This window comes from Triticum urartu, chromosome 7 (assembly GCF_003073215.2).
Source record: "Triticum urartu cultivar G1812 chromosome 7, Tu2.1, whole genome shotgun sequence".
In the NCBI taxonomy this organism is placed as follows: Eukaryota; Viridiplantae; Streptophyta; class Magnoliopsida; order Poales; family Poaceae; genus Triticum; species Triticum urartu.
Genome location: NC_053028.1, coordinates 675261776 through 675284916, shown reverse-complemented (window position 1 = coordinate 675284916; position 23141 = coordinate 675261776). Strand labels below are relative to the sequence as shown.

The 23141-nt window shown below is 52.6% G+C and overlaps 1 protein-coding gene and 2 non-coding genes across 3 annotated transcripts; all 3 read left to right on the top strand.

Moving 5' to 3' along the window:
• The first annotated feature begins 1951 nt into the window (after positions 1–1951).
• Positions 1952–2024, top strand: TRNAE-CUC. Its single transcript has one exon. It is a non-coding gene; the product is annotated as a tRNA-Glu (tRNA).
• Positions 2025–17560: 15536 nt separating this feature from the next.
• TRNAE-CUC lies at positions 17561–17633 on the top strand. Its single transcript has one exon. It is a non-coding gene; the product is annotated as a tRNA-Glu (tRNA).
• A 3109-nt stretch (positions 17634–20742) lies between these two features.
• On the top strand, positions 20743–22182 carry LOC125525063 (aspartyl protease family protein 2-like). Its single transcript, XM_048690072.1, has one exon. The coding sequence runs from the start codon at positions 20789–20791 to the stop codon at positions 22103–22105; it is 1317 nt and encodes a 438-aa protein (XP_048546029.1). The 5' UTR covers positions 20743–20788; the 3' UTR covers positions 22106–22182.
• Positions 22183–23141: the final 959 nt, after the last annotated feature.

The following is a 23141-nucleotide window of genomic DNA, read 5'->3' as shown; positions in this document are numbered from 1 at the left end:
AAGATACATGGGATGGGTTGGAAACCCAAGGTTCCCCTCGAGGGGGTTGTCGAGACATAGAAGTGGTATGTGGAGAATGTCATCGCCAAGAAGATGTAATATGGTGGTATCATGTTCTCCCTTTCTTCTTATAGTCTGTACCTTGATATGATCTGTAGTGTTTCCATTCTTGTTGGTTACTGGATCATAAAATTACCACACATTATTGCATCAAAGAAAAGAGGTTCTTATGTGTTGGTTGAATAATATATCGGTCAAATTAGTGTACCATTAGAATCTTAACTGATGCTGATGATCATTTTTTATACAAAGTGTAACACTTTAAATGTTTGATGGTAACCGGCCTATACACATTCCCTTGCCAGTTGAGCATAATACTCGGTATCTCTTTTATTATGAAATGGCAATGTGCATTTGGAAGAGTTCACATGCTTGATTGTGATGCCCTTGCTGGTTCTGCATAATTGTTTTTCCCTTGTGAAAAACATTGTCTGCCCCGAAGAGTCTGCTTACTACTATCGATGCAATTGAGGTTTTTGACAAGTTCAGAGTGTAAGAATAGTGCAGAGAGAAACTATTTTTCTTTTGGTGATTTTAACATTTTAACTTTGCCCTTGCAAAGCAAAAGTGACAAGCTTAATTTTTTCCAACCAATGTCGGGTACTTTGTCTAGAAAATGAAGTTCTTGTTATTCCAGGGTTTTATATTTTCACTAAGACTATCAGATGTGACCTTGAAGACTAAATTCATCAAAGACTTGGTCAAAGATAAACCTGTTTCAGTTAGACTTGCCTTCTCAAAACATCCGTTATCTGTAACATTGTGGTTTATATTGAATTTGACACATTGAGCAACTAACTTCTTGTCGAAAGAAAAGGAACTAACTACAGGATTTTTTTATGTAATGTACAATACACAAGGTAACAAGTCGAATGACCATGTTTCCTGATGTGTTACTCAGTGAAGGATAAATATATCTGATAAAGTGCTACCACATGGAAGCTCCCTTCTCCTACATGCTCACTGTTTTATCCAGAATTTGAAATGTGCTACCTGACCATTTGGACTTCCCTACCTGATATAGGAAAGACAGCTTGTCACCCTCAAGCGGAATCTCGTTCATTTCTTCAGTAGTTTTAATGCTTCAGGATGCTGCCATCAGTGATAATGGACAGTTATCTCCATCTTGAGGTTGCTTTCTACTACTAGTTTTCGGCGGAAGCAAATGCTTGTAAGGTAAATCTGAGCAAGCTAGATGCCTAATGAGCTGATGGGTAATTTATGATATAGGAGAGACAACTTGTCTGTCACCCTGAACCGGAATCTCATTCAGCTATTCGGTAGTGTTACTGCTTTCAGAATGCTGCCGTCAGTAGTGGGGGCATGTTAGTTGGTTGATGAGCTACTCTGTGATGGTAACCTTGAGCCTTGAGACGTTCTCCTTGTCCGAGACACCGGCGGTCGACGATTCCAAGATCTTGAGCAGTAGTATGGGCAGCTTCTACCGCCGATCAACTGGGAGGCATATCGGTCGAACCTTCTCAGAGACTGAGCGCAGAGTTCTCAGAGACTCTGTCTGTATTTGCGTTCTGACCGATCCATGGCGCAGAGCTTCAGTGCTGTTGACTAATTTTCACTGATTTTATTTCGTTAGTAGTAGTAGCTCAAGTGGTGGTTTCTGTTATTACAAATCGGGGGCGGAACCCCCTTGCTCCGGAGAAAAAAAAGGGGAAACTTAAATGTGTTATGGATCATCAAAAGGGAGGTGCAGCGCCGTACCAAACGCAGCTGGCGTTCGGTTTAGGGATGTTTGTAGCCATGTGTATGACCAAGCGTGCTGTTTTGTGATGCAGTGATACAGTCAGTTCATCTCTGATTGTACCCTTCCCGTTCGCCGCAGCTTCCGCCGTAGTATAGTTGGTTAAGAATTTAGGATATGAGCTTTCACAATTCCGTCGTAGTCTAGGTGGTCAGGATACTCGGCTCTCACCCGAGAGACCCGGGTTCAAGTCCCGGCGACGGAATTCCCTTTTTTGTTTTCTAAATTTTCCTTAAGTTTTTTCCTTCTTTTTTTGCAAGCCGATGGCCAGTTTGTGTTGGTAGCCTTGAACCTGACGGTTTATGACTCCAAGATTTTGAGTTGTGGGGGCCGTGGGTCAGCTTGTGCTACCGATCCACTGGGAGGCATTTGATCATTTGATCGGCGTACGTATGTGTTGCCTGGACTCCGACCCGCTCCGCCATCTTCTTGTCTGATCCGGCGACCTCGCTTCAAGTCCAAAGTTTTGAGGCCCTAAAATATAGTATTTGTGGCGGCCAAGAACTCCACGTTAGCGTCCAGCCATCATGCAGTCGGAGTCGCTCTGGTGTCGTGCGGTGCACCTTTCCTTGCTGCAGAATCCCAGCTTGTCATTCTTTTGTTTTTATCATATCTAGTTTGGTAAGCTTCGGAGTGCGCTTCCAAGTTACAGAATGTGACAGTATCAAATGTATTCTTCAGCCCAGGTGAAAACTTTTTGCTCGTTACAGGATTCTTCGGATGAGGTGCAACCTAGATGCAATTCATTTGTTAGATCTTGCGATAAATATCTGATTATTCGATTCCAATTTTTTTGCGATAATACGTTGCAATCAGTTGTGTTGTGAACTCTCTACTTTACTTTTAGAAGCTGAAGGCTGTTTAATCACCATGTGCATTTACAGTATGCTTACTGAATCAGATTGCAGAACATTCAGTGCATTGTCTGAATAAGAATGCATATTTTTAACTGAACTGTTAATGAAGGGCATCCATCTCCATTTTCCAGCGATGTATTTTCATACCAAAGCCGGCGGTAACCCGGTCTAGAAACTTCCAATGTAGGGAGGAGGCTAGAAGATTGCTGGAATTTTGTCTCAGACAAACACATGATCTGTTGATTTGGATTCTCAGGAACAGTCCATGTGTTTGCATGCATGGCGGAATTCAAATATGCAATGGATCAAATAGAGCAAGTGTATGTAACGAACCAGAGAGGGAGGGGATCGAGAGAGGGGGTGAGCGAGACTTGGGGAGGAAGATGAACTTTTCTTGCAGAGGGAAGATTAGGTGAGAGTTGAACTGGTCACATCGCATACCCACACCAGCCACAGGTGGCCAGCTAAATACTCACGCGACCCACACACGCACACGCCGGGAAGGGTCCCACCCGCAGGGTTGCCAGGTCACACATGCCAAGTGGCCAGGTGTGACATTCTCTCCCCCTTAAGACTGAGCTTCCTCCTGGGAGCTTGGCTCCGAGTCCTCCCAAATGGCTGCCGCCGGAAACCGCTGCCGGAGAACCTCGTAGTCCTCCCATGTCGTGGCGGCTGACGCTCCTTCGCCCCACTGCACCTTGACTTGCACGATGACAGCATTCCCGCGCTTCATCATGCACTGTTCCAGCAGCTGCGTTGGTGCCGCCGTCGACACGGAGAGGTCCGGCACGCGTGGCAGCTCTGCGTACACCGGCGTATAGTCCGGCATGAATGGCTTGGGATACATGGAAGACCGGATGCACCTGGCTCGCAGGCGGCAGGGAGAGCTTGTACGCCATGAGGCCGATCTTCTCGAGGACGGTGTACGGGCCGAAGAACTTGAAGGCGAGCTTGGCGCAGGGCCGGTTGATGACCGAGCGTTGCGCGTAGGGTTGCAGCTTCAGCAGCACTTGCTCGCCGACCTGAAACTGGCGCTCGGTGCGGTTGCGATCTGCCTGCTTCTTGAACCGGCGCTGAGCGCGCTCCAGCTGGGCGCGGATGTGCTCCGTGTGCGCCGCCCAGTCCATGTCGTCGCCGGCGTGTTCGTCCGCTGGCCAGGCCGGCATCGCTCCCAGATTGGCCTCCCGCCCATAGAGCCCCTTGAAGGGGGTGCAGTTGAGCGAGGCATGAAACGTCAAGTTGTACCAGAATTCGGCCATGGGCAGCCAGCGACGCCACTGGCGCGGCGCGTCATGCACCGCACACCGGAGATACATTTCCATGCACTGATTCACGCGCTCGCTCTGGCCGTCTGTCTGCGGGTGGTACGCGGTGGAGTAGAGCAATTTGGTGCCTGCTCCGGCGAACAGTTGCTTCCACAGGTTGTTGGTGAACACCTTGTCGCGGTCGGAGACGATCGACGCAGGAATGCCGTGGAGCTTCCCCACATTGTCCCAGAAGGCCTTCGCCACTTGCGGTGCGTGGAACGGGTGGCGCAGGGGCACGAAATGGGCGAACTTGGTGAACCGATCCACCACCACCATGATCGTGTCCGCGCCGTCCGACATGGGCAGCCCTTCCACGAAATCCATCATGAGATCCTCCCATGGCGCGGTAGGTACTGGGAGAGGGGCCAGGAGTCCGACCGGCTTGCAGTGCTCGTGCTTCGCCTACTGACAGATCGCGCACTGCTGCACGAATTCCTCGACGTCGCGCTTCAGGCCGCGCCACTCGAAATGCTTGCGCACGCGCTGGTACGTCGCCGTGACGCCGGAGTGGCCACCCACGGCGCTGTTGTGGAGCGCGGCGATGAGCTTGGTGCGGAGCGCGGCGTTGGCGCCGATCCACAGACGACCTTGGCGTCGAATGACGCCGCGATGCAGCTCGTAGCCGTCCTCGTCCGGGCTGGCCAGGGCGAGCTTCTGAAGATGATCCTGGGCATCTTGGTCCGTGGAGTATGAGTTGAGCACTTCCTGGATCCATGCTGGCTGGCACGTCGAGAGCGCGGCCAGGTCGAGCTGCTTGCCGACGCGCGACAAGGCATCGGCCGCGCCGTTGTCTAGTCCCCGCTTGTACTGAAACCGGAATTGCAGTCCCACCAGTTTCGCCATGGCCTTGCGTTGCAGCTCGGTCTCGAGGTGCTGCTCGCCCAGGTTGCAGAGGGACTTGTGGTCCGTAAGGATGTCGAAGGGGCCGCATTGCAGATACGGGCGCCATTTGTCGATCGCCATCATCACCGCCAGAAACTCCTTCTCGTACGTTGACAGTTGTTGGTTGCGCACCCTCAAGGCCTTGCTGAAGTAGGCGACCGGGTGGCCTTCCTGGACGAGCACCGCGCCCACCCCTGTGTCGCACGTGTCCGTCTCGATCGAGAACGGTTTGTCGAAATCGGGGAGCGCGAGCACGGGCGTGGTGACCATCGTCGTCTTGAGCTGCTCGAAGGCCGCTTGAGCTTGCTCCGTCCAGGCGAAGCCTTTCTTGGTGAGCAGCTATGTCAGCGGCTTGGCAATGATGCCGTAGTGTGGCACGAATTTTCTGTAGTAGCCGGTGAGGCCCAGAAACCCGCGCAGCTCGGTGGCGTTCACCGGCGTCGGCCATTGCTCCATCGCGCTCGTTTTCTCCTTGTCTTTGGCCACACCCTCTGAGGGAGTCCTGGATTAGGGGATGTCCGGATGGCCGGACTATACCTTCAGCCGGACTCTAGGACTATGAAGATACAAGATTGAAGACTTCGTCCCGTGTCCGGAAGGGACTTTCCTTGGCGTGGAAGGCAAGCTTGGCGATACGGATATTCAGATCTCCTACCATTGTAACCGACTCTATGTAACCCTAACCCTATCCGGTGTCTATATAAACCGGAGGGTTTTAGTCCGTAGGACAACATACACATCAACAATCATACCATAGGCTAGCTTCTAGGGTTTAGCCTCTCTGATCTCGTGGTAGATCAACTCTTGTAATACCCATACCATCAATATTAATCAAGCAGGACATAGGGTTTTACCTCCATCGAGAGGGCCCGAACCTGGGTAAAACTTCATGTCCCCTGCCTCCTGTTACCATCCGGCCTAGACGCACAGTTCGGGACCCCCTACCCGAGATCCGCCGGTTTTGACACCGACATTGCTGCTTTCATTGAGAGTTCCTCTGTGCCGTCGCCGTTAGGCCCGATGGCTCCTACGATCTTCAATAGCGATCCAGTCCAGGGTGAGACCTTCCTCCCCGGACAGATCTTCGTCTTCGGCGGCTTCGCACTGCGGGCCAATTCACTTGGCCATCTGGAGCAGATCGAAAGCTACGCCCCTGGCCGTCAGGTCAGATTCGGAAGTTTTAACTACACGGCTGACATTCGCGGGGACTTGATCTTCGACGGATTCGAGCCACTACCGAGCGCGCCGCACTGTCCCGATGAGCATGATATAGCTCTGCCGCCGAACAGTGCCCTGGAGGCCGCACCCGCATCGGCTCCGGTCCCTAATTCGGAGCCAACTGCGCCGATCGAGGATGGGCGGTTGGACGCCACCTCGGGGGCTGCGATCCCAACGGCGATTGAGCCGAACACCAGCCCCACACTCCGCGAGACTCATGACTCCAAGGAGCCAGACTCCTTTCCGGACTCCGAACCCTCCGCGCCCCGGCCTATCGAATCCGATTGGGCGCCGATCATGGAGTTCACTGCCGCGGACATCTTTCAGCACTCGCCTTTCGGCGATATTCTAAAGTCACCGAAGTCTCTCTCTTTATCAGGAGAGCCCTGGCCGGACTGCGGCCAGCGAGGTTGGGATTCGGACGATGAAGAAATTCAAAGCCCACCCACCACCCACTTTGTAGCCACTGTCGATGACTTAACCGACATGCTCGACTTCGACTACGAAGACATCGACGGTATGGACGCCGATGAAGGAGATAGTGAAGAACCAGCGCCTACTAGGCCCTGGAAAGCCACCTCGTCGTATGACATATACATGGTGGACACCCCAAAAGAGGGAGATGGCGATGGAACAGCGGAGGATGACCCCTCCAAGAAACAGCCTAAGCGCCGACGTCAGCGGCGCCGCTCAAAATCCCGCCAAAACAAACACGGTGATTCCAGCACGGGAGATAATAACACTCCGGAAAGTGCCAAAGAAAACCCCCTCCAGCAAGATTTAGCACAGGAGGATGGAGAAACCAGCCCTCATGAGAGAGCGGTAGACAGAGAAGTCGAGGACGATAATTATATGCCTCCCTCCGGAGACGAAGCAAGCCTCGACGACGACAAATTCGTCGTGCCAGAGGATCCCGTCGAGCAAGAGCGTTTTCAACGCAGGCTTATGGCCACGGCAAGAAGCCTCAAGAAAAAACAGCAACAGGTCAGAGCTGATCAAGATTTGCTAGTTGACAAATGGACTGAAGTCCTTGCGGCCGAAGAGCATAAACTCGAACGCCCCTCCAAGAGCTACCCAAAGCACAGGTTGCTACCCCAATTAGAGGAGGAAGCACTCGATGCGGCCGACCGGCCACCTCGTGGCCGCGACAGAGAGGCCTCTCGGCCCTCCACTCAAGCCGCACCCCGTACCAAGGCACGAGACTATGCGCCGGACTTACGAGATATGTTGGAGGACAAGGTTAAACAAACAAGATCGATCTATGGATCGCGTGGGCGCCCCACGGCTCGAGACGGCATCCGTCACGCCGGCCACAAATTCGGCAGGGCCGAACATAGTAGACAAGGCTCACCGGAGCTACGTCATGATATAGCCCAGTACAGAGGCGCCACACACCCACTCTGCTTCACAGACGAAATAATGGATCATCAAATCCCCGAGGGTTTCAAACCCGTAAACATCGAATCATATGATGGCACAACAGATCCTGCGGTATGGATTGAGGATTATCTCCTTCATATCCATATGGCCCACGGCGACGATTTCCACGCCATCAAATACCTCCCACTCAAGCTTAAAGGACCAGCTCGACATTGGCTTAACAGCTTGCCAACAGGATCAATCAGTTGTTGGGAGGACCTGGAAGTCGCATTCCTCGACAATCTCCAGGGCACTTATGTGCGACCCCCAGACGTCGATGACCTAAGCCACGTAATTCAGCAGCCAGATAAATCGGCCAGGCAATTCTGGACACGGTTCTTAACAAAGAAAAATCAAATAGTCGACTGTCCGGACGCTGAGGCCCTAGTAGCCTTCAAGCACAATATCCGTGATGAGTGGCTAGCCCGGCACCTTGGACAGGAAAAGCCGAAATCTATGGCAGCACTCACGACACTCATGACTCGCTTTTGCGCGGGAGAAGACAGCTGGCTTGCTCGTAGCAACAATATAACCAAAAACCCTGGTAATTTGGACACCAGGGACAGTGGTGGCAGGTCACGTTGAACCAAGCAGAAGCGCCGCATTAACGGCGACAATGCTGACAATACGACAGTTAATGCCGGATTCAGAGGCTCTAAATCCGGTCAGTGGAAGAAGCCATTCAAAAGGAATCCTAGGGGCCCGTCCAGTTTGGACCGAATACTCGACCGCTTATGCCAGATACATGGCACCCCCAAAAAGCCGGCCAATCACACCAACAGGGATTGTTGGGTGTTCAAGAAGGCAGGCAAGCTAAACGCCGACAACGAAGACAAGGGGCTGCATAGCGATGACGACGAGGAGCCCCGGTCGCCGAACAACAGGGGACAGAAGGGTTTTCCCCCACAAGTGCGGACGGTGAACATGATATACGCAACCCACATCCCCAAGAGGGAGCGGAAACGCGCGTTAAGGGACGTATACGCGATAGAGCCAGTCGCCCCAAAGTTCAACCCATGGTCCTCCAGCCCGATCACCTTTGATCGAAGGGACCACCCCACTAGCACCCGTCATGGCGGCTTCGCCGCATTGGTTCTAGACCCAATTATTGACGAATTTCATCTCACTAGAGTCCGTATGGACGGCGGCAGCTGCCTGAACCTGCTTTACCAGGATACAGTGCGGAAAATGGGCATAGATCCCTCGAGGATTAAGCCCACCAAAACGACCTTTAAAGGCGTAATACCAGGTGTAGAGGCCAACTATACAGGCTCAGTCACACTTGAAGTGGTCTTCGGATCTCCGGATAATTTCTGAAGCGAGGAGTTAATCTTCGACATAGTCCCGTTTCGTAGTGGTTATCACGCACTGCTCGGGCAAACCGCATTCGCTAAGTTCAATGCGGTACCGCATTACGCATACCTTAAGCTCAAGATGCCAGGCCCTCGAGGAGTAATTACGGTCAATGGAAACACTGAACGCTCCCTCCGATCGGAGGAGCACACGGCGGCCCTTGCGGCGGAAGTTCAAAGCAGCTTCTTTAGGCAGTTCTCCAGTCCGGCCACTAACCGACCAGACACCGTCAAGCAAGCCCGGAGTAACCTACAACAAGACCGCCTGGCACGATCCGAGCAGGCGTAGCAATGCGGCCCCAACCCCAACCCTCGCAAAAAGGCGACGCCAGTACTTCGCGTACATAACTACGCTCTAGAGATACCATGGGCACAGGGGGAGGGGCACCATCACGGCACGCCCAAAACACGGCTTCAACCGTACCAGGGGCTGCCGATTTTTTAATTTTCTCTTACTTTCAGGACTCCATTTTTCAGACGGCCTGTTCGGCAGTTCAATTGCCGCACAAACGATGCAAGAACCAGGGAAGCAGACAAGCCACGCCGCATTACGGAACTCCCAGGTGATCTCTATCACGAGCAGTATACCTGTTTCTCACATTATTCCGCAGCTTGCCCCTGGAGCGGACATGTTACATAGTCCAACCTTTTGCTTATCGCTTTATTTGTATCGTTCTGCTTTGATCGCAACTCTTTTTAATAAACAATGCATAGCTTTTGTCTATTTTTGCATTACTCTTTTATTTATTTATTTATATATGTTCCTTAACGACATGTTGCACCCGTACACTTTGGTATGGCCAAAATACGCCTGGGGCTTCAGTACCCCTCAACATGGTGTGAGAAGTCCGAACACTTCAACAAGTGCGGCACCCCGAACTTATAGCATTATATGCATCGGCTCCGAATCATGTCTTGGGTCAATAGTTGGGTTTGCCCGGCTCCTATGTTTTGGTGCCTTACGTTCCTCTATATCGGCTAAGGTAGCACTAGGAGAACCACTGCGATTGTGCCCCGGTTGAGCTAGGTCGAGCACCTCAGTGGAGAAAGCTAAAACTGACCGTCATGATGAGGCGAGAGCTGGTCGCTGTTCGAGAGGTCTTTTCGGGTCCTTAAAGACTTATGCCGCTTAGGGCGAGGAGCCGGCTCTATCCGGCCAAGGCGTGGATAGCGCCCCGAACTCGGTCTTCCGAATACCAGGGGCTTTGCCGAAATTTAAAATTATAGAATTCTATGGCTAAGTGAGAGTGTTCACGCATTATAGTCCGATTGCCTTGTTCGTTGGGCTGAGTACCTCCCTCGAAGGACCCAAACATGGGAAAAAGGGCCCTCAGGTTTATCCCCGAACACCCCAGCACTAGCGGCACGGGGGCAGAAGCTGACGACTCGCCATCTCTCAGAATTGATAAACAGCCGCACAGAAGGTAATATTTTAAATTCAAACAGCATTGCTTAAGCGCATATGAACAAGTTTTCAGCGCACAGGATAAAACGAGTGAGTTTTACTCAAAAATTACATCCATCGAACATTCCTCCGCCACAAGGCGGGCACCCTTCAGAACATCCTTATAATAATTTTCGGGCTTGCGATGCTCCCGGTGGTGGCCCGTCCTTCACAAGCTTCTCAGCATCCAGCATATCCCAGTGCACCTTTGCACGGGCAAAGGCCCTACGGGCACCTTCAATACAGACGGAGCGCTTGATGACTTCGAGCCTTGGACAGGCCTCCACCAGCCGCCGCACCAGCCCGAAATAGCTCCCAGGCTGAGCCTCTCCAGGCCACAGCCGGACTATGAGGCCCTTCATGGCCTGTTCGGACGCCTTGTGGAGCTCGACCAGTTGCTTCAACTGGTCGCTCAGGGGCACGGGATGTCCGGCCTCAGCATACTGAGACCAGAACACCTTCTCCGTCGAGCTGCCCTCCTCGGCTCGATAGAATGCGGTGGCATCAGATACACTCCGGGGAAGATCTGCGAACGCGCCTGGAGAACTCCGGATTCGGGTAAGTAACAAGTAACTCACGCTTATGTGTTTACTTTGCATAAAGAATGCCTTACCCTCCTCTATCTTCTTCACCTCATCCAACTCCTACAGGGTCTTCTGGGATTCGGCCTTGGCAGACTTGGCACTTTCAGTAGCCGCCGCGAGCTCGGACGCTCGCGCCCTTGAGTCACGCTCCAAATTAACTCTCATGTTTTTCCATGAGAGGTTGGAGCTCTTGCCGCACCTTGCCAACCTCGACCTCATACTTTTCTCGCTCAGTGCGCTCCGCGGCCGATCTCTTCTCGGCCTCGAGCAGCGCTTGCTTCAGGGTCGCCACCTCAGATGTGGCCCCTACAATAGCCACGATAATCCTGTCATTTTTTGCAATTTCACCTTTTTATATATACATATATTTTATTTAAATAAGGTATTTCTTACCTTCATTGTCCTCGAGCTGCTTCTTGGCACGTCCGAGCTCTTGCTCGGACCGCTCGAGGTTCTGCTTTAGCACGTCCACTTCCGCAGTCAGTGCGGCGGACGCCAGCAGGGAAGCCTGCACACGCATATCGACTCTTTTTAGACTCCTGCGATTTTTTATTTTGATCCTCTATTTGGCTTTTCTTTCCGAACACCAAACAGAGCATCAGGGGCTACTGTCTATGCGGTAATGTTATTTACACATTCTTTACTTACCTCAAAGCCTGTTAAAAGGCTTGTACAAGCTTCAGTCAGTCCGCTCTTGGCGGACTGAACCTTCTGGATCACCGCACTCATAATAGTGCGGTGCCCCTCGTCGATGGAGGCGCCTTGGAGCGCCTCCAACATATTGTCTGGCGCCTCCGGTTGGACGGAGGTCGCCGCCGCGGTGGGCTTGCTCCTCTTGGAAGGAGGTTCCCCGCCGGACTCTGGAACCTTTGAAGGTTCCGGAGCGGTGTCCGGCCTAGGACCGAACTTGGAGCCCTGGGGGGTTTCGTCCCCTTTACTCCTGGGGTCCGGGTGGTCACCTTGCAGCGCCTCCAGGACCACCTCCTCCCGGATTGGACCCTGTTGGGACAACACTTCGGTGTCGTCCGTAGGGCGGGGGGAGGAAGCCGTCGGCAGCGAGTTCACGTCCGACGAGTCCAGTGAGCCGCTCGACGACGCGTCAAGCCGGTCTTTGGGTGGGCTGCATAAACATATTCGACATAAGGGAAAGCTGTGCAATAAATGAATACTATGAAATCACTCCGGTATCCGGATACTTATGATTTCGCCAGGGGCTTGGCCCTGGGTGGCCACTCCTCTTCACCGTCGTCAGCGTTGGTGGAGTAGTCCGGAGGAGGGATTCTCCCCTTCTTGGACCCTTCGGCCTCCCCAGTTGGGGCGGCCTTCCTTTTTTTCCCTTCCCCCGCTGGAGGGGGAGGGGTCTCTTCTTCCTCCTCCTCATCTTCATGGGAGGAGTGCGCCTCGGAACCGTCGGATGATGGATCCGACGCCTCCTGGCACCGGGCACTCTTTCGAGTCCCCGCGGCCTTTTTCGCGGCCTTCTTCTCTGGCACCACATAGGGTGCCGGAACCAGCAGCTTCGCCAATTGAGCGCCCGCTGGGTCTTCGGGCAGAGGAGCCGGATAGTTGATCTGCCCGGACTTCGCCTGCCAATCCTGTCAAAGGTAAGGGAGCTTAGATCCCGCACAGAGTTGAACTATGAAAAACTAGTGCCCTGTAAAAGGTACAAAAAACTTACCGCGCTAGCGTGACGCTGCGCGCCGTATCCGCGATCCTCGGCGGCAGATGCGGGATCCTCGACGCCTTTAAAGAGCACCTTCCAGGCATCTTCGTACGCCGTGTCGAAGAGCCTGCTCAGAGTTTGGTGCCGCACCGGATTAAACTCCCACAGGTTAAAAGCCCGTTGTTGGCACGGGAGGATCAAGCGGATGAGCATAACCTGGACTACATTAACAAGCCTGAGCTGCTTGTTCACCAGGGATTGGATGCATGTTTGTAGTCCGGTCACCTCCTTTTTGCTACCCCACGACAGGCCCGTCTCTTTCTAGGACGTGAGCCGCGTTGGGGGTCCGGACCGGAACTCAGGGGGTGCGACCCATTCGGCATCGCGCGGCTCGGTGATGTAGAACCACCCCGATTGCCACCCTTCAGGGTCTCCACAAAGGAGCCCTCGAGCCATAGGACGTTGGCCATCTTGCCAACCATGGCGCCTCCGCACTCCGCCTGGTTGCCGCGCACCACCTTTGGCTTGACGTTGAAGGTCTTGAGCCATAGGCCGAAATGGGGGCGGATGCGGAGGAAAGCCTCGCACACGACGATAAACGCCGAGATGTTGAGGACAAAATTCGGGGCCAGATCGTGGAAATCCAGGTTGTAGTAGAACATGAGCCCCCGGACAAATGGGTGGAGAGGGAAGCCCAGTCCGCGGAGGAAATGGGGGAGGAACACCACCCGCTCATGGGGCCTAGGGGTGGGGATGAGCTGCCCCTTTTCGGGGAGCCGGTACGCGATGTCGTTAGACAGGTATCCGACCTTCCTCAACTTTTTGATATGTCCCTCCGTGACGAAGGAGACCATCCACTTGCCTCCCGCTCCGGACATGGCTGGAGAAGGCTGAGGTGAGGAGTGCGGACATGGGCGCTGGAGCTCGAGTGCGCAAGAATGGATAGGCGAAGGAGGAAGAGGGCGTAGGTGAAAAGGTGGGTCCTTATCCCCTTATATGGGTGGACGCAACTACATGTCCCCACCAGCCTGGTAAAACTCGCTTATCTCCCAAGCGCCGTAATCAAAGGCGCGGTTGGGTTACCCACGCCCGTATTGATGAGAATCCCGGAATAAGGGGACACGATCTCTGCTTTAACAAGACGTGCCAAGCAAACCGCCTCGCATAACGCGCTGAGATGGACAGTAAAACGGTTCGAATAAAAGCTTAGTCGTGGTGTGATGTCACACTACGGAGTGCGTCAGCAGATTAGATTTGTGTAAATATTATTCTCTCTATGGCAATATGTGGAAACTTATTTTGCAGAGCCGGACACTACCTTTGTGTTCAAAATTTTCTATGAAGTACTTGGAGGAGGAACCCGCCTTGCAATGCCGAAGACAATTTGCGCGCCGGACTCGTCGTCATTGAAGCCTGGTTCAGGGGCTATTGAGGGAGTCCTGGATTAGGGGGTGTCCGGATGGCCGGGCTATACCTTCAGCCGGACTCCAGGACTATGAAGATACAAGATTGAAGACTTCGTCCCGTGTCCGTAAGGGACTTTCCTTGGCGTGGAAGGCAAGCTTGGCGATACGGATATTCAGATCTCCTACCATTGTAACCGACTCTATGTAACCCTAACCCTATCCGGTGTCTATATAAACCGGAGGGTTTTAGTCCGTAGGACAACATACACATCAACAATCATACCATAGGCTAGCTTCTAGGGTTTAGCCTCTCTGATCTCGTGGTAGATCAACTCTTGTAATACCCATACCATCAATATTAATCAAGCAGGACGTAGGGTTTTACCTCCATCGAGAGGGCCCGAACCTGGGTAAAACTTCGTGTCCCCTGCCTCCTGTTACCATCCGGCCTAGACGCACAGTTCAGGACCCCCTACCCGAGATCCGCCGGTTTTGACACCGACACCCTCCTTGGTGATCACGTGGCCGAGGTAGTCGATGTGATCCGCGGTGAACGTGCACTTGGACTCCTTGATGTAGAGTTGGTGTGCGCGAAGGAGCTCGAAGACGATGCGCAGGTGCTCCAGGTGCTCCGCCATGGTTTCGCTGAAGACAAGAATGTCATCCAGAAAGATGATCACAAACTTGCGCACGTACTTACCAAATATAGCGTTCATTAGGCACTGGAACATGGCTGGCGCGTTCGTGAGGCCGAACGGCATGACTCTAAACTGGAAATGTCCGTGGTGCGTCTTGAACGCCGTCTTGTGCTCGTCCTCCTCGCGCATCCTGATCTGATGGTAGCCGGCGCGCAAGTCCAGTTTGGAGAAGACCGCGGCACCAGCGAGCTCATCGAGTAACTCGTCGATGATGGGCAAGGGGAACTTGTTTTTGATGGTCGCGTCATTAAGGCGGCGATAGTCGACGCAGAACCGCCAGGTGCCGTCCTTCTTCTTGACCAGCAACACCGGCGCGGCGTACGGGCTCACGTTGTGCGTGATCAGGCCGGCGTTGAGCATTTCCTTGACCTGGCGCTCGATCTCATCCTTCTGGAGCGGCGAGTAGCAGTACGGACGCGTGTTCGCGGGGACCGTGCCCTCAACCAGTGTGACGGCGTGATCGTACTGCCGGTGTGGGGGAAGCCCTTGCGGCGCCGCAAACACATCGGCGAACTCCTCCAACAGATCAGCGAGCGGCGTCTAACTGGCGCACTTACGCCGCGGTGGTGGTGCGCGGCCGCAAGTGTCCACCATGGCCATCGCCCACACGTCGTTGCCCGCGATCATCTTGCGCAGCTCGTCTGGTTTGATCGCTTTGAGGGTGGTGGACGCCTTCGTGGGCACGGCCCGGAGCGTGACCTCTTCGTCTTCGTGGGTGAACTTGACCCATTTGTCCTGCCAGTGGCAGGTCATGGGACTGTGCTGGGCGAGCCAGTCCATGCCAAGGATGCCGTCGTAGGCGCCAATGTCCAGTTCGCGCATCGGAGTGGCGAACATGTGCCCTTGCATCTGCCACTTGAGCTCGGGGACGATGCGGTTGCAGGAAAGACGGTCACCGTTGGCGACGCGCACGTCCATGCGCGGCATTTCTTCTGTCTTCAGCCCGAGATGATCGACGAAAGACTTGTTGACGAAGCTATGTGAGCTGCCCGAATCCAGGAGAAGCAGCATGACCTGGTTGCCCACCAGTGCGCGCAGGCGGATCGTGGTCGCCGAGTCCGTGCCGTCCAGAGCGTGCAACGAGAGGAGGCAGCACTCGGGAGCGTCCCCAGCAGGAGCGGGCGGCTGCGCGACCGGTCCAGGGTCGTCGAGAAGTTGCAGAGCGTGGATGGTGTCGTCGGAGAGCACCTTGCCATGATCCCCGATGCTGATGGTGAGCAGCTGGGCGGGCTGAGCGCACCGGTGCTCTCGCGAGTAGCGGTCGCCGCACTTGAAACACAAATTATTGGCCCGGCGATAGTCGCGCAGTTGCCGCTCACGCGCGTAGTCGTCCGTGGGGGCGCGGTTGGGCGCGGCCGCCCGTGGTTGTTGTGGCGCCGCCGCCGGTGGGGGTCGCCCCGCTGGTGTGATGCGTGGGCGCGCGCGTCGTGCCCAGTTCCTCCTCTTGAATGCGCGCCAACACCGACGCCCTGGTGATGCTCGAGGGCGCCTGCAGACGAACCGGGGCGCGTAGCTCGTCCTTCAAGCCCAGGATGAACTGGGTGACGAAGAACTTGGTGTTGATGGACGGATCGAGCGCGAGCAGGTGGTACATTTGCTCGTCGAACGCCGCGCGGTACTCGACGACTGTGGCCGTCTGACGGAGTTGCAGCAGCTTGTGGATGACCACCTCGAACTCGTCGGCACCGAAATCCTTGAGCACGGCGGACGTGAATACTTCCCAGGTGATGTCGCGATGTGTTTGACGAAATGCCTGCAGCCAGTGCGCTGCTTGGCCTTCGATGTACAGCGCCGCGGTGAGCACCCAATTGTGTGGTGCGACCTTGTAGAGTTCGAAGTACGCCAGGCAGCGATCCAGCCACAGGTACGGAGCGGAGCCATCGAATCGAGGGAAGTCGTGCTTCGGTGGCTTGTGGAAGTCGTTGCCGTAATGGCCCGCTGTTGGGGAGGGAGCAGCAGCCGGAGCAGCGAGTCCGCCCTGTGGAGGCACCGGAATCAACGGGGGTCGATGGTCCCCGAGACGCGCGTGGGCGGTCGCCTGGCGGCCCTGTTCGGTAGCCACGCGCGGCGAGTGTGGAGGCGGCGGGGGTGGTGGTGGGGGTTGTTGCGGAGTGGCGGGTTGGTGCAGCACGGTGGTGACCGACCCCGATGGCGATGCCGAGCCTTCCATCGTCTTGCGAGTCGCGTCGACGTTGGCCTGCGTCAGATCGATCTATCTGGCGAGGCCGCGCACGTCCTGCAAGATCTGCGCGTTGAAGGCGGCCTGAATCTCGATCTGCTTGTCGTGGACCGCCTTCTGCTCGTCCATTTTGGCGAGGAGGGACTCGAGCATCTTGGTGATGTTGCTGTTGCCCTCGTCCATGGCGGCCAGCACCTGACGCGTCGTCGCCGAAGCTTTGGAGGGCGCTGTCGCCTTTCTTGGAGGAGATCGAACCCCGCGACGGATTTCGGGTGAGCTTGCCGGAGCAGCACACACCGGCGCGGTGGATGTTACCGATCTACAACCAGGGCGGTGGGAGAAAAATTTTTGGGGCGGTTTTGGCTCTGATTACCAACTGTAACGAACCAGAGAGGGATGGGATCGAGAGAGGGGGTGAGCGAGACTTGGGGAGGAAGATGAACTTTTCTTGCAGAGGGAAGATTAGGTGAGAGTTGAACTGGTCACATCGCATACCCACACCAGCCACAGGTGGCCAGCTAAATACTCACGCGACCCACACACGCACACGCCGGGAAGGATCCCACCCGTAGGGTTGCCAGGTCACACATGCCAAGTGGCCAGGTGTGACAGTGTAGTTCGTTCTCGGTTTATAGATCTTTTCTAGCCATGTGTGAATCAAACAAAGCTGCGGCCAGCTCGTTTGTGTGCTGTGCCCAAACAGATAGGTTCCAGTATTTGCACCACCACGATTCCGTCGTAGTCTAGGTGGTTAGGATACTCGGCTCTCACCCGAGAGACCCGGGTTCAAGTCCCGGCGACGGAAATTCATCTTTTGGTTTTTTTTGTTGATTTTGACCAACCTACACGTCTGAATCTGACGCAATTTCTGTTGATTTTGACCACCCGGGATCAAGACGTAATGAAACTATTGATCCTTCAGACGGACGCAACTCCATTATTATGTATTTGTGGCAAAGCTGATCAGCAAGCGGCAAGATCTTCACAAGATCAGCAAGCTCAACTGAAACTGCATTATATTTAGACATGTAGTTAGGTCAAAATTAACAAATACATGTTGAGCTTGCCGATCGAATTCATGAAGATCTTTACAGGATCGACTTTCCGTCGCTCGGGACATCTTACAACAACAATGCTTTCCAGTTTTAAATAAGTTGGGGTAGACTAAAATTGAAATTAATAAGATCTTGAAGTCAAGTCATGGCTCTTGCACGTGGATAGCTAACTTTCAAGCACCCCTGTTCATGGCTAGTTATTTAGTGATATTTCAGTTCTTTAGACCCCTCTTGACGGATTTCTTCCATTGTCAAATTTGATCTACCTGACTTTTTTTGACATTATCAGCACGCTTTAACTATATGCTATGTATTGACGCTTCTTGAGGCATGTGTTGTATATGTCAAACCATCTCAAATGATGATGGACAAGCTTTCCTTCAATCGGTGCTACCCCTACTCTATAACGTATATCATCATCCGGACTCTGTCTTTCCTTGTGTTGACACATATCCATCTTAACACGTGTATCTGTGCTATACCTAACTGCTGAACATGTTGTCTTATAGTTGATCAACATTCAGGGCCATACAACATCACAAGTCAAATCATCATCCTATAGAACCTGTCTTTTAAACTCTTGTGACACTCTCCTATCACAGAGAACGGTAGAAGAAGTTTGGCGCCACTTCATCCAGCCAGTTTTGATTTGATGACTCACTTCTTTATCGATATCACCATCCTTCTGCAGATTAACCCCCAAATATCGAAAAGTGTCCTTCCGAGGTATCACTTGCTCATGAAGGCTGTAATAAGTCTTTTGTCACAACTACTTTAGGTTGTGGCCGAGAGAAGTGAATCATCCTTGATGTGAACTTTTGCCTTGGCTTTTTCAATAAAAATTTGGGGAGGTGAGCCCTTTGATAAAAAATATATAGATATGAAAAAAATACCGTGTGCGTGATTTCCATAAAGGTGGAGGGCGTTTTCATAAAAAAATCCGGGCTGAGCGGTGTGGCAAGACACGGCTAGCGTGGCGCCATTTGTCAGCTTGTGATTGGCTATGGACTAAACCTTCACATACATTGCAAGTCTAGGGATGAGGTGATCACCTTTTGCAAATTTGTGGACTAAACCATTACATCCATTGCAAGTTTGTGGGTCTGTAGTGCCCTTGCCTTATCATTCTTCTTTGGTGTTCATGATGAAGCCGGCGCCTGCATAACGGTCAATGTTCGATGTTCATTGCCTCTCCAGTGAATCCTCTGGCCAAAGGGCGGCCTAATAAAGCCTTGGCATCTTGCTAGCACCCGTTCTTCATCCTGGTCGATGCGGCAAAAGGGAGGCAGTGTAGATATAGTGTGATGGTCACTTCTGTTTTCTCTAGCTGGCATGCGTAGCTGCTGGAGAACTGGCTGGAGATGCACTTGCGGTGGTCCTGTTGTCCCAAGTGGTGTCATCCCCAACATTGGCATGGTTGGATCTGGACCGGAGATGCAATTTGGACCCAATTGTGTTTTCTATTCTCATATTGGGCTCCCGATTCAAAATGTGAGAGACTGAGTTGTAATTTTCTTTTTCCACGTCCTTGTTTGAGCTTTGTAATGCGAATACTTTCATAGTCTATGAAAGCTTTTGGGGCCTTTATGGCTCCATCTGTTTCAAAAATGATACTCACTCCTTTCCGATTTATAGGGCTCATCTCAAAATATTTGTTTTTCCATTTTATAAGTCTCAGTTCTACTACTCACCATCATATGGTCAGATTTCAAGATGCATTAAATCACTGCATGCAAGGATTAAAAAAAAACAAACCAATGCATGTAGAAATTTTTGGTTATTTAATGGTCATACATACATGCATTTTAATTAATGCATCAGTAAACATAAATTTTTAAGAAAAATAGTGTAGTAATTAAGTATTTTTACAAACTACGAAATTTATTCCATCACTCACCATCTACCTTGGTTGGAGAGATTTATAAATTGAGCCTTATAAGGCTAGTCATAGTGGGTAGTAACTTAATATGCATGTTACTAGTCATATGTTACTAGCCTAAATTACCACCATCATAGTGGGTAGTAACATAAGTGTAGTGTCATGCATGCCTTCATTTATTATATTGCAGACTCATTTTGCATTGGGGTGTGTTATGCTACGTAACATATTATATTACCACAAACACCACTCTCCTCATTAACTCCATGCCACATATATGCTATGTCTTGCGGTGCGTTATGTTACTACCTAAGTTACTCCCACTATGGCTAGCCTAAACTGGAAAGGAGGTAGTATAAAGTAATTCATAGTACATGGAAGTGTGCAAACGCCAAAGGATATGCAAATATCCACAAGATATCTTTGGTTCATAATAAATGTAGAAATATCCTCTTCTACATGGTGGTGTGGAAGGGATATGCAAATATCAACAAGGTATTTTGGATTCATATTAAATGCAACCAAACCCTCATTTACTAGGAGTATATGCAAATCCCAACTAGAGATTTTCAATTCATAGTAAATGCAGCCAAACCCTCATCTACATGGAAGTGCGAGGGATACGCAAATCCCAACAGAGGATTTTTGGTTCATAGTAAATGCAGCCAAATTCTTCTCTACATGAAAGTGCAAGGGATACGCAAATAATAACAGAGGATTTTTGGTTCATAATAAATGCAGCCAAACCCTCCTCTACATGGAAGTGTGCAAGGGATATGCAAATTTCAACAAAGGATTTTGGTACATAATAAATGCAGCCAAAACCTCCTCTACATGGAAGTATGCAAGGGATACGCAAATCTCAATAGAGGTTTTTGGTTCATAATAAATGGTACCAAACCCTTCTCCGATGGTTCAATTCACCATCTACAAAAGGGTACATACTCTTACTCATTGTTGCATGCACGAATCAACACAAGTTAATTAGCCAGTCGATGTGTTTGCATTTCTACAACATATACATCCATGGAGCTCACCGCTCACACTCTCCTCCTTCCTCTGGTGCTTGCAGCGCTCCTCCACACCACCACCGCCACTGTTGACGATGCCACACCAGGCCTCAACGGCGGCTTTAGCCTGCGCATGGTTCCCAGCCCTGGTTGGAACAGTACCATCCATGTCGACGACGACGGATTCCTTCACCTGAAGGAGCCAGTTGGGCACGACACCACCGCGCTTCGACCGCATGTACGCTTTCTCCCACGGAAGTACAACGTTGTCACCACTGTTGGGACGGACCATGGCCGCCGCACGTACACCCTCGCGATGGAGATGACCAGCAGCCTGACGTGGATGCAGTGCGCGCCGATCCAACACCCGTTTCAGCAAGTGCCGCCGCCCTTCCACCCGCGGACATCGCCGTCATTCCGCCACCTCGCACCCACAAACCGCCTTTGCTCGCCCCCGGGGCACAATGTGTGCAGGTTCCACGTCACCCCCATCCACGTTGGTGGCGTACATGCGAGCGGTGTGCTCGGTGATGAGACCCTATCCTTCACGGGATCTGCGCCGACGGTCTTTCCCACCGTCATCATTGGCTGCGTGCACAGCAGCACGGGTTTCATCAGCCACGGAGTGCTCGCCTGTGTCCTTGGCCTGGGTAAGACGTACCCGTCGCTCGTCCCGGTGTTACTCCAACGTCACGGCTTGCATCGCTTCTCCTACTGCCTCTTCGTGCCCAGGTCGGCGAACCGGCACGGCTTCCTCCGGTTCGGCAACGACATCCCGGTCAACACGAGGCGCATGAAGAGCACCAGGATCCTCTACCCCGAGGATAGCTCCTACTTTGTCAACCTCAACGGCATCAGCATTGCAGAGACACGGCTGGGCGGCAACCTGGCGGAGGTGTTCAGGCGCCGACAGCTCGCCGATGGCAAGTGGCACAGCGGGACTGTGATCGACGTCGGGACGACTCGGAGTGTGATGATCGAAGCTGCATACAGTGTCCTGGAGCAGACCATGGCGGAGCACGGCAGGAGGCTCGGTTTCCCGGTGCGCCGCACCAGCTCCGGCCTCTGCTTCCGCGTGACACACTCCCACTTCTCGCAGTTGCCCACGGTGACGCTGCACTTTGAGCAGGACCTCGTGCTCACCCCAAATAAGTTATTTGTAGTGCGGGAGTCACCGAGCCAGGACATTTGCCTCGCCGTGTCACCGAGCCAGGACATCACCATCATCGGGGCAATGCAGCAAGTGGGCACGCGCTTCGTGTACGACCTCGCCGCCAGCAGGGTCTACTTCGCCCCCGAGAACTGCAATGACGACACCGACAAGCATGATTGATATCCTGTTTTTTAGCAAACAATCCAATTTGACGTGGTCAACTGTCTGTTTTTGAAATAGAAGGAAAAATAAACTATAACGAGAGTGCACAAACAAACAAAATAGATTGGCAGCATATCTTGTGAATCCAATGGATAAATGTATCCCTCTATCCCTCTGTTTCTCAGCCTCCCGATCAAAATCCATCGTCTCACGTGCAGCCAAGTGAAAATTTGCAGTCACCCGCCCGCTTTCTGACTTAACAAATATTTCCAGTTTTACTATTTTTCAGTCATCTGTTTTTAAATTCGTCTCAGGTCGTTTTTGTGTCCGTCCGATCCACGCGAATCTCCGCGCGTCGTACGCCCTCGGTCTCGCGTGAACCGGGTCGATGTGTCGTGGATTTTTTTATTGTTGTTGGGCTTTCGGGTTCACGGGTTTTCCGCCCTCAGTCTCGCGTAAGTGTTTTTTGAATTTTCTATTCAGTCGGTGGGGCGAAGGGCGGCGGCCTTTGTCCTAGCCAGGGAGGGGATTGGAAGGGGTTGGCTGAGGCGGGCGGAGACGGCGGAGGGAAGGGGCCTCCTCGCCGGTGATTAGCGGTTGGTCGGCCAAGCGGAGATGGAGCGTGGCGCTTGATTGCTGGAGGCGTGCGTCACAGAGAGGGCCGCGGGCTGGAGAGGAACTCAGCGGAGCTCCCCGTCGTGCTCGCCGCCAACAAGCACCCATGCTGGGGGAGGTAGTATTTGCCGGCGTCGGTGGGGCGCAAGGTATACTTCCGTCTCCCTGTTGTCCTAGGTTTGTCCATTTTTTTGTTTGTTCTATCTGATCTGCCTCTTTCTGTGTTTGATTCAGTTCATCGTCGTGGTCGCCGGGCATAGAGCCATGTCGCAGGGGTTGTTCAATTAGCTGGTTTTTGGGTAGGAACGTTTTGCGATAGCTTAGTTCACATCTGCGATTTTGAGTGGTTCATGAGAAACGATCCTGAATATTTTGCAGCCACCTATGCGTGTGTGTCAGTCAATCCCCAAATTTCATCGCCAAGTCCGGCTTGTTGTTT

Coding starts and splice junctions, on each gene's coding strand:
- LOC125525063 (XM_048690072.1), top strand. CDS start 20,789: ATGGAGCTCACCGCTCACACTCTCCTCCTTCCTCTGGTGCTTGCAGCG.